The following is a 12,140-nucleotide window of genomic DNA, read 5'->3' as shown; positions in this document are numbered from 1 at the left end:
TTGGAGAGCCCATGGCATACATAGTTTGCGCGGAATATCACCTGTCGGGCAGCTAGAGCATGCTCCTTAAACAGGAATATCACCTGTCGGGCAGCTAGAGCATGCTCCTTAAACAGTGTGAAGTGAAATAAGTGTTCTTATATGTATTTCTCAGCTGCTCATATTAAGCACATGCTCCACTATAAACCTGAAGTAGCCTACGAAACAGAACGGTGGGAAAGCGTGCGGGCTCCATTCGCTATTGGGGTGCATACAGAGGACRTGTCTTTTTTCCCCTGCCCCTGTTCCTGCCCCTGCCCCTGCCCATTTGATAATGGGCCATTCTAAATCTAAACTAATTTGACATATTAGTAAAGATTAAATTGAGAATAGTTTGATGGGTGAAAATATTATCACTTGAGAGAACAGCTATGCAGTCTGGGGCAAGGAACAGAGCACAAGCTTTTTTTGATACTTTCTCAAATCATCAATAGTCTATAGTCACATCATGCAGGCCATATATGTTTTGATTTCTAAGACATTCTAAGGTTTGTATCATTCACAACTGAAGTTGCCAAATAACTCTACATCTAGCATATAGGACATGTTTCAAAATGTTCATATGCACACTTGCTCTGTAATGGGAAAAATATCCTTTCTATTTTATTCAGCTAAGTACAATTATATTATTCTTACTATAAAATAAAATGTCACAGGACTCATACATATAAGCATATCTTGTGAGCTAAATGAACAAGTCTACAGCCTATGGCAGGGATCATCAACTAGATTCAGGCGCGGGACAAGTTTAACTTGAGTGGATGGTCGGGGGACCGGAACATAATTACAAGTCATTTGTAGACTGCAAATTGACCGCAAGAAGCCCAAACAGATAGAAAATGTATAATAATAACTGGGCCGCCAATTGGGGAACTCTGGCCTATGGCATGGCGCATAGCAATAAATAATGGATTTATTGTGATGGTATGTATATTAAACTGATTTATTCAACTTTTTAAATGTAGATGATCCAAAAGGTGCGCATTAATGGCTTGTATGTGTGTAGGCCTGGAGATGCTAAGCATGACAATAACTTCTGACAAAATTCTATGACCGCCACAGCCCTAGACACAGAGAACGTGATTTTTATTTTAAAGGTAGGGGTGTGGATCAGAAAACCAGTCAGTATCTGGTGCTACCACCATTTGCCTCATGCAGTGTGACATAGACATAACTCTTCGCATAGAGTTGATCAGGCTGTGGATTGTGGCCTGTGGAATGTTGTCCCATTCAATGGCTGTGAAGTTGCTGGATATTGGCAGAAACTGGAACACGCTGTCGTACACATCACTCAAGAGCATCCCATACATGATCAACGTCTGGTGAGTATGCAGGCCATGGAAGAACTGGCACATTTTCAGCTTCCAGGAACTGTGTAGATCCTTGCGACATGGCGCTGTGCATTATCATGCTGAAGCATGAGGGGATGGCAGTGGATGTATGGCACGACAATGATTCTCAGGATCTCGTCACGGTATCTCTGTGCATTCAAATTGCCATCGATAAAATGCAATTGTGTTCGTTGACCGTAGCTTATGCCTGCCCATACCATAACCCCACCACAACCATGGGGCACTCTGTTCACAACGTTGACATCAGCAAACCGCTCGCCCACACAACGCCATACATGCTGTCTGCCATCATCTGCCCGGAACAGTTGAAACAGGGATTCATCTGTGAAGTGCACACTTCTCCAGCGTGCTAGTGACCACTGAAGGTGAGCATTTGCCAACTGAAGTCATTTACAACCCCGAACTACAGTCAGGTCAAGACCCTGGTGAGGATGATGAGGACACAGATGAGTTTCCTTGAGACGGTTTCTGACAGTTTGTGCAGAAGTTCTTCGCTTGTACAAACCCACAGTTTCATCAGCTGTCCAGGTGGCTGGTCTCAGATGATCCCGCAGGTGAAAAAGACAGATGTGGAGGTCCTGGGCTGGCGTGGGTACACGTGATCTGCGGTTTTGAGGCTGGTTGGACGTACTGCCAAATTCTTTAAAACGATGTTGGAGGCGGCTTATGGTAGAGAAATTAACATTAAATTATCTGGCAACAGGGAGGTAAAAAAAATTGTGCACAACATGAGAGAAATACGTTTTTTTTGCGTATGGAACATTTCTGGGATCTTTTATTTTATCTCATGAAACCAACACTTTATATATTGCGATTATATTTTTGTTCAGTATTTTTTATTTTACCTTTATTTAACTAGGCAAGTCAGTTAAGAACAAATTCTTATTTTCAATGACGGCCTAGGAACAGTGGGTTAACTGCCTTGTTCAGGGGCAGAACAACAGATTTGTACCTTGTCAGCTCGGGGATTCGATCTTGCAACCTTTCGGTTACTAGTCCAACGCTCTAACCACTAGGCTACGCTGCTGCCCACAGTGGTTCCTCCTTTAAAAGTTGCAGCGTACCGCGGCGCAGCTTGCATGGTGCCGCAGAATTCTATGGCACGTATTTCAGTTTGAACCACCGGTACCATTAAAGCTAGTTAGTGCTAGTTTGACCACCAGAGGGCATCTTTGAGAAGCATTGGAAAGCCTTCAATAATGTCTGCACTAGAAAATGTGGGCATGCGGGAGACCAGGGTTCAATTCCCCGACGGGGAGGAAGGAGTAGGCTGTCCTTGTAAATAGTAAATAAGAATTTCTTCTTAACTGATTCCATATGTGTTAATTCATAGTTGTGATATCTTTACTATTATTTTATAATGTAGAAAATAGTTAAAAAATATATATTTAAAAAAAACTGGAATGAGTAGGTGTCCAAACTATTGACTGGTAGTTGGTTAATTAATTTGATAAATATTATGGTGTTTCTATTCCAAGAAAAAACCTCAGGATGGAACGAAAAACATAGCGCTGTACAACTTGACGGTCGGGTGTACAGTACTAGGCTATATAGTTAAAGAATCCAGTGTCCTGCGGGCACACGGGAGACAATTCCCAGATGGGGAGGAAGGAGTAGGCTGTCCTTGTAAATAAGAATGTGTTCTTAACTGACTTGCCTAGTTAAATAAAGGTTTCACTAAGAGCATAACATTTCTACACCCTAATTTTCAAATTCTAGTCTAACCAATACCCAAACTGAGATTCAGTGAAAATAAAAATCTCATTGAATTATCAAGACCAGTCCCCATGCTTGTATCAGAGCAGCGCGAAGCGGTGCTAAAATAGTCGTAGGCTATTACTTCAAATCCTATTGCTTCTAACTTCAATATGCTCTTTAAATAAATAAGACCTACACCACTATTAACAGCACATTACTCAACACTAGTGAGGCCCATGTCGCTTACGGTAGGCCTACAGTATATCAAAAAGTATGACGTGACTCTCTGCCAATAATTAAATACAGAGGATTGGAGGATATTTCTGTAATTCAGTGATATGTATTGCCATATTAATTTGTTATGGATCCATAACTAAACAAACATCTGCATTTTGAAAGAGTATTTTTATCATTATTTTATTAATGAAAGCATAAAGATGCCATTATTAGTTACATTGTTTTAGTTTGAACATGCAGACCGGCACTAAGAACAGAACAGCGGGAACGTTTACCTAGTCAGCTCCATTATTAGTGCAATGCCACTTAAAGTTTTGCCAGTGTGGCGGGGTGGGGGTCCTCCCCCTCCCCATGGGCTAGGTCGCTCTTCTGCGCGCGGCTCTGCGGTCCATCCCATGCCCCCTGCTCTCATGCCTTGAACCTTGCGCGCTTTCGGTGGATACAGCTGTAGAACTGCAAGGCAGTCCCATTGTGCGCCACTCGGGATCCATGACCAATATGTATTGTCTTATTAATAATATATCTGAGAATATCCAAAGGGCTTTTATATAATTCTAAATCAATAATAATAATAACAACGCCTTTGTTTAAAAAATAACAATATTTTGGAGATGATTTCATTTTCAAACTTAAAATTAGTGAGAAAAAGGCTATTCTTGAACATGCGGTGAGACATTGTTACTAATTTGTAAATAAAGCCAGTTTGTTATTTAGAATTATTGATTTCTGTTTTTAGAGGGAGAAAATACAAAAACCTAGTCATCTCATGGGTCTCCCAGTCGAGGCCGGCACAGGTATTGAACCAGCATCTGTAGCAACACAGCTTGCACTGCTATGCAGTGTCTTAGACCGTTGTTCCACTCAGGCGCTGTACAATGTGACCGGTTGGCAGTGGCCTACAGTACTACAGTAAGAGCAAGATAATCCTAACAAAATAGAATAGTAAAAACCTTAGTGTAACAACAGTTTTAGTAAGTAATACTGAAGTCTGCACAATTATCAGTTTCTATTTAGGTCGCCCATTAATTGTCAGTTAGAGACACAGTTGGACCCAAAAGCATAATCAGTGCTCTAACTCCCCCTTGCGCTGGTCTGGAGCAATGAAGTGGTGACGCAGGGTACCGTACTAAACCACAAATTACCTCTAAGTATCGCAGCATGATCACAAAACTTTTAGTGGAGCAACCACTATACAATGGTTGGTGCGTAGACCTGAAACAGTCAGTAGCGGAACAAGAGAAGGTCCACAGTTCTCTCTCTCTACTATTGACTGGGAGAGGACTGTAAAGACTGCTCCCAGTGATGATATTGATAAATTGACAACTCTATTGAAATCTAAAAAAAAAGGTACAATAACTGTAAGGCATCTCTCACATGTCGTGCTCCAGGATGATGGTGATGCGGTGCATGTGAAGCCATCTCTGCCAGAAGTTTGCATCCATGGACAGGATGGGCTTCCAGTATGAGGCAAACTGGGACTGGGAGGAGTCTTTAGAGCAACTGTGCTGTAGGGAGAGAACCTGGAGGACAAAACAGGGCTCTGGTCAAAAGTAGTGCACTATGTAGGGAATAGGTTGGCATTTGGGATACAGCCTGTGACTATGTGTCCTGAGGTAAATAGAGACGGTGTGGCTTGTGACAACACAGTACAGMAAATCACGATGACAATATTTGCAAGTAAAACATTCAAAATAGCCTCTATTTGCTGAATCAATGTTACTTAGAGCAGGCAGAGTACCTCCAAACTGGTAAAATAAAGGCTAAATAAACAAACTAGGCTCAGTCCCTAATGGTGAAAATACATTGTATGAAAGCCAGACAGAGTAGATACCGGCATGGTGGATCCAGGGGGGATGTAGAAGAGAGGAACTCCGTTCTTGATGCTCTCAGGTATGGTGTAATTCTCTGGGAGAGAGTTAAAGGACTGCAAGTGGACCAGCATCTGATCCGTCTGGTTTATACTACAGAGGGCAGAATAACATGGGTGTTAACAAGAGAAATGCACAGTGTACGCTCACAAAATTGTTTGAAGCAAGGCACTTTAAACAACCCTCTATCCTGAGGTACTACTCCGTGGCTGACCCTGTACCTCTCAACGTGTGTAGTTGAGGGTTGAGATAAGCAGAAGACAAATCTCATTTTCTCACACTCACAAAATTGCCAATAGAGTATCTATTCTATTGACCTCTGCAGTGTGTTCCAAAATCGTCGTATGACAGAGGTGCGGTATGGAGAGGTGATGGGTTTCCTCAGAGTACAGCTGATATCATGGAGGATGTCGTAGCTTCCCTCCATGGTGACCTCTACCCAGGTGGTCCTCTTGACAGGGTCCAGGGGCCACTGGGCCACCGCTAGGTACTCTATTTGCATGTTGTGTTTCCATAGCAACACCAGCTTCACCTCCAGCTGGGTGCCACCTAGTGGGAAAGGGAGCAGAACAGACACTGAAACACAGCATTTATAGAAATGTATACAGTTAGTCTGGAAGACTGGGCCTAGTGAATGCTTCTGCAGTAAAACAGATCTATATGGAAGGTTTTACGTGAATAGTAGATGATAACTTGAGGTTACTTGGGGCTGGATAGTATAGGGGTTTTCAAACTTTTTAACATCAAGGACCCCCAAATGTTATGAGCCCCTGGGTGAGGACCCCTACTAAAAAATATATATATTTTCGCAAGCTGCCAATTAAGTTCCTGAGAGCAACACGCACAATGACTACCAGCGGTATTCCTACTACACATTTTGCCCTCAATCAAACTTCATTTACATAGCACATTGCAAACATGAATGCAACGCAAAGCGCTTTACAGGGAAAAAATACTTAAAAACACAATGAAAAAAGAAGAAATATTTACTACTACACAAACATAAGAGGTYACAAAAACTAAAGAATAACAAAAACAGAAAGACTCAAAAAGGACCATAAGGTTAAGGAAAGTTAAAAAGGTGTTTTCAGCATGTCTGATATGTATTGGGGTGCACAATAGTGGATTGATTTAAAAACCAATAGAATAAACTTCAAATGAATTCTAAAACTCACAGGCAGTCAGTGCTCTCCATCTGGTCTTGGTCAGTACCTGAGCTGCAGCATTCTATATGTTTTGTAGTTGACCAATGGCATGCTTGGTAGACAGGACAAGACAGCATTACAGTAGTCAAGCGTGCTTATAATAAAAGCATGGATGAGTATCAGCCTGAGACAGAAACGTCCACATGTTGGCAATGCTCCTCAGGTGGTAAAAAGCCATTTTGGTTCGAAATTGAGTTCAGAATCTAAAATGACACCAAGGTGTTTAACCTTTATTGACCATTAATTAAAATGTGCAGACAGATTCTCTCTGTGCTTTGGCTCCAATAATAAGTACCTCGGTCTTGTCTTGATTTAGCTGGAGGCCATCCAAGTATTTCAATCACTATTACAGTCGAATAATGTATCTGTGAACCTAAACTCTTCTGGTGACTCAGAAATGTAAAGTTGTGTATCGTCTGCATAGCAGTGAAAATCAATGCTGTGCTTTCTGATAACACTACCAAGGGGTAACATTTATAAATGAAACAGTACCGGACCCAAAATCGAACCTTGTGGAAAGCCACTTGTGATATCTATTTTCTCTGAGCTATGTTCACCAAGGGTGACAAAACTATTGACCGGTTAAATAGGTCCTAAACAAATTTAGAACAGGACCGGAAAGGTCAACCCATCTCTCCAGTCTGTCCAGAAGGACATCATGGTCAACAGTGTCGAATGCAGCACTTAAATCCAAGAGTTTGGCATCTGTTGGCTCGAAGATAATTTACCACTTTAACATCTGTGATGAGGTGTGCATGAAAATCAGATCGGAATTTTCAGAAATACAGTTGGCACATCCCCCAAAATATTTTAGATGTTTGAAAAACAGTTTCTCCCGAATTTTTCTGAAGTATGGAAGATTAGAKATTGGTCAAAAATTGCTAATGCTGAAGAATCTATATTATTCTTAGTGCAGTGAGGAAAGTGCCTGTAAACAGGGAGTGGTTAACGATAGCTTACACTTCTTCATATATGCAAGTAACTGTTTTGAAGAAGTTGGTGGGGATAGGATTGAGAAGGCAGGTAGAAGGCTTAAGTTGTGATATCACTTTCCTGAGCATGTCTGTATCAACTAGGGAAAATAACTCCATAGTGCCTTTGCATGGAAGGCTAAGGAACATGTCAAACTTGCTTGACTGACAGGTCTTGCTTGACTGACACCTAGCCTAATGTTTGTTATCTTATCTCTGAAAAATATGCTGCAAACTCATCACATTTAGATGAGGAAAGTTCACAGAGGTTTGCGGGGGTAGGATTTATCAGGCCATCAATGGTCGAGAAGAGCACTCTCAAAATATTCTGACTTGTTACATTTGCTGCCTCAAAATATCATAATGGACCTGCAACTTCCGCTCTGCCTTTCTGCAATTTGTCCAATTTATTTATTTCCTCACTACTCCAAGGGGCGCTCCGTTTGGATGTGGCTTTTTCAACTTTGTGCTCAGTAAGGAGGTCATTCACGAGAAAGGTTTTACCAGTGATTGTTCTAACATTTAAAAGCTCCATATTAAATTACTGTGTGCCACTCTGCCCCTGGGGCATCTGCCTCGAGGTAACCAATGGAATAACAACCAAATTATTAATGTTGCAACCACATCTTTGGACAGTCTTCAATCTATCAGAATGGTAGGATATGACAGTTTGTATAAACTCACTAGAAGCCAGAGTTAGAGATACATAAATGAGGTTACTCACAATAACCATAGTGCCATTTCTACGGGAGTTGATATGATTTCCAAGTCCTCTGTTGCTTATTCTGACAGGGAGAACTGGAGCACTACCAGACCATAAGTACGATTCAGTTTGCCTGGGCTACAGCAAAGGCATGGTACTTAGAAAGCAGGTTATCTTTTTCTCACAGCCGAGCGAGCAGCCAGGAGGACCTATTCCCTAAGCTGCTTGATGGTGGTGCATTTAGGGAAGACAAATCCCTGTCCATTTTTCAGTTCCAGCTTATCTTCATCTTGTGATTGTGTGGAAAGAATCTCACACCTAAAGCATTTGTGCCCAGCCGTGGATAAAAACACCGGTGGGCTAGCACTGCTAGCATTAGCCTGCTCCGTTTTCATGACGGCTGGCAGCTAACTACTACTTAACATTGTCATGACGTTGTATGAGGTTTATGATCCCCATAAATACAATATTTCTGTAATCCAACCAGTTGAAAGTGTCCGTTGGTACTTAAAGAATATGATGTCAGATCAATTGGTGTCTGGGACATTATATCTGATAGAACGACATAAATGATATATCTTGGAAAGTCTACACATTCTAGTTATCAGATTCACATGGAATTGTTGTGCAATTTAAATGTTTAAATATGAAACTGTTTGTGAAAAGATTAAATGTAATTTTAGCTTCTAAATGAGAGAATTGTTTCCATAAGTAAACTACGCTCACTCAGCCACTCCCAAGCGAACAGACATTGGTTGAGAACTATGAAACACGCCCTTCCCTCCCCCAATACAAAAGCCCGTTGACGGAAGTCAACCTTAGTTCCCGACGACGTGAGGACTGGTGTCCATTTCAACGTGGAGGTGACGATCACCACGCTGTTTGTGTCTCTTAACCAGGACTCGACCTCAGGTAGCCTGGTGACTGGTGGTTACAGGGAAGCAAGAGAGTCACTTGCGCGATGTGTAGCCTGTGATCGGAGGCAGAGCGGAGCCTGCCTGCCCACAATCATCGCTTTCTCCCCTGCAGCTCACCAGCTGGCGTAGGCTGTGTGTGCGGGAGGGGGAATCCTTCGCACTGCTAGAGAACAGAACCCTCGCTGGTCTGCGCACCCAGTGCTGCTAATATTCTGCTTATCATAGCAGCCTATCCAGTCCAAGTCACGAGAAAGCGAGTCCGAGTTACCAATGGTCGAGCCCAAGTTGAGTCAAAAGTCATGAGTTCAGAACTCGAGCACCACAACACTGGCTCAAAGTACCTCACCAGTGCCACACAGTACCTCAAAAAGGTACACTCTTAAACCAGTGATAACTCAAAGCCACCATCTAGCATCCACATCACATCACTGCAACTGTTTTACTGCATAAGCATCTGCAACCCTAAAGGTCTACTATCCAACCCCGACCCTAAAAGTCTACTATCCAGCCCCGACCCTAAAGGTCTACTATCCAGCCCCGACCCTAAAGTCATTATAACTATAGAACATTTGTTTGGTAAAAGAATAAGACCTATTAAAAATGGATGACTCGTGACTCTACCATTGTTGACTCAGACTAAGACTCTACCTTCAGCCATAGTGACTCGTGACTGGACTCGGACTTGGGCACAGGGGACTCGACCTCAATGTGTAGTGATGCGACTACAGTACTGCTGTGAGGTAATGTGACTGGTCAGAGAGTCCTGTACCTTTGGTAAGGTTGATCTCCCTGATGGTGTATCCCTCTCTCAGTCTGACCGACACCACACTGACCAGATGGGCGTGCACCTCCTTCTCTGTGTGCTTCTTCCTCCTCATCACTAATGCAGGGTTCCCACGGGCTGACACCAGGTGCTCATTGAACAGCTTGTGCTGAGACACTGTGAAGCACACATACAAATAAATAATAATTGAATTCATTAATTCATGCATGCATTAATTCACAGTGTTAAAGAAACAGCAACAAGAAGGCCCTGACATGTGATTCAATATACAGTAGCTTATACTATTATTGAGAAGCAAGGTAAAGAAAGTACTATTATCAACATCATGTGTTTTCACTTCCCCTGTTGCAATATCGACTGTGACAAACTTTGCTCAACCAAAACTCTGGTACCTCTCACTTTGAAAAGCATCAGAAACAGACAAAAAGACAACCAATTTTATCTTGTCTAGGTGTCTAGCCAGCCATTAAAGCCTGTTCTTTCATCAGCATCTCTTCATGTTAAACCTCACATTATAAAGATTGACTTCTATTCAGAGAGCAGCCAGACATCTCTGCGGGTGTATCATGATTCACACAGATAATGATGGGGTGTTTGGAAATGACAAGAGAATCGTACAAAAGCCACTGTGTTTGGACTGTCACAGAGAGCGCTAAGGAGTTCAATCAAGAACACTATCTATAAAATAACTTCTTTCAGCCTAAATTGCACTCTGATGGGGATTGGGTACACAGCAGACGACAGCCAACTAATGATATGTCCCGGAAACTAAATAAAGAGAACAAATAATGTCCTCAGCTCTCAATTTTTCTGTTGATTTGTGTGTATGCAGAAAAACAGACAAAATATACTTAAGTATCAAAAGTATGTAATTTATAAAATATACTTAAGTATTGAAAGTAAAAGTATAAATCATTTCAAATTCCCTATATTAAACAAACTAGATGGCACCATTTTCAGATAACCAGGGGCACACTCCAACACTCAGACATAATTTACAAAAGATGCAGTGTTTAATGAGACCCCCAGATCAGAGGCAATAGGGATGACCAAGGATATTCACTTGATAAATGCATGAATTGGACAATTTTCCTGTCCTGCTAGCCATTCAAATTGTAATGAGTACTTTTGAGTGTCAGGGAAAATGTATTGAGTAAAAAGTATGTTCTTTTCTTTAGGGGTGTTATTTTCTTTAGGGATGTAGTGAAGTAAAAGTAGTCAAAAAGATAAATAGTAAAGTACAGATAACCCCAAAAATGAYTGTAGTACTTTAAAGTAATTTTACTTAATGTATATTTAAGTTATATTTATTTTAAGTTATTCATTAAAGTTAAGAGAATTTTACATTCAAGAATTGTAAAATTAAAATTACATTTAGACTGTAAAATATGTCCTTCAGCACATTTCTTATAGAGGGTATCAGTCTTGCATCAAATAGTGAATTCCACTGTATGCAGAGTGTTGCATGAATGTCTGCACAGCGTTATATTTTCACAGCTCTGTCAGTAAATATCCTACAGTAAATATTGGACTACAAGAGAGTTGCAAGCCTGCAAAGGTAGAGTTATTTAAAGCTTTGAACGGGTCGATTGGGTTCTGGAGGTGTATGGTTACAGCAATTGCGCAAGGATGGTGTGGCCTGTGGTGGTTGGCCCAAAGTGATATCTTTCATGGGGCCCAAAATCCCTGGCGGCGGCCCTGTTTGCACCACTGGATTAGCGTAGTCATAGCGCAATCTGTAGTTGATAATCAGTGACCACTAAGTGGATGTCACCAGCTAAAGTATTCAAATTACTAATGTTTAACTTCCGACATAATGCCGGCATAACAATGTGACAAGGGTAATGACATGCCTGTATTATCATGATGTGCTGTGCAATTTAATAGCTAATGGTGGGATATGAAAAAAATCTGAGAATATGAAAGTGATCTACTCAAATCCTGTTTTGGCTCAGGACATTGAGCCAAACTGTAATGGCAAACAGTGAAAAAGTTTTAAAAAATTAAAAAATACCATACTCTTTCTTACCACAGTAGTACTCAGGGTTCATGGACTCGCTGGTCTTGAGGAAAGAGTATGTGAGGAAGGCGTTGTGGTAGGTGTTCATGTCCTGACTGGCCAGGTCAGGCTCAGGACAGCTAGACAGGTAGGAGCCAAAGGTCGCCAAGGAGATGAACTTCATCAGCTCAACGTTAGGGATGTACCCAAAACTACAGTCGTATGAGTAGGCCCCGCCCACCTGACAACAGAGAACGAAAACAAAATATGAAACCAACCACAACTATAGATTATCCACAATATGTAAAGATTTATTCAGAACCATCTTTGATTACAAAAATAGTGTTACTGAATGAGAGATAGACAG

The 12,140-nt window shown here is 41.5% G+C and overlaps 1 protein-coding gene across 1 annotated transcript in view; it reads right to left on the bottom strand.

Annotated features, from left to right (window-relative positions):
* LOC112070955 (KICSTOR complex protein SZT2-like) overlaps positions 1–12,140 on the bottom strand; it is a 71,872-nt gene that overhangs the window by 44,504 nt on the left and 15,228 nt on the right. Inside the window, exons 8-12 of the mRNA XM_070439187.1 lie at positions 11,804–12,014; positions 9,760–9,930; positions 5,512–5,743; positions 5,158–5,287; positions 4,701–4,846 (exon numbers count right to left, since the gene is read on the bottom strand). Of these exons, the coding sequence (XP_070295288.1) occupies positions 4,701–4,846; positions 5,158–5,287; positions 5,512–5,743; positions 9,760–9,930; positions 11,804–12,014 (890 nt within the window). The remainder of the gene's footprint in view (positions 1–4,700; positions 4,847–5,157; positions 5,288–5,511; positions 5,744–9,759; positions 9,931–11,803; positions 12,015–12,140) is intronic.

This window comes from Salvelinus sp. IW2-2015, unplaced genomic scaffold (assembly GCF_002910315.2).
Source record: "Salvelinus sp. IW2-2015 unplaced genomic scaffold, ASM291031v2 Un_scaffold1467, whole genome shotgun sequence".
Taxonomy (NCBI): domain Eukaryota; kingdom Metazoa; phylum Chordata; class Actinopteri; order Salmoniformes; family Salmonidae; genus Salvelinus; species Salvelinus sp. IW2-2015.
The sequence above is the reverse complement of the archived record's forward strand: the minus strand, read 5'-3'. Positions and strand labels throughout refer to the sequence as shown.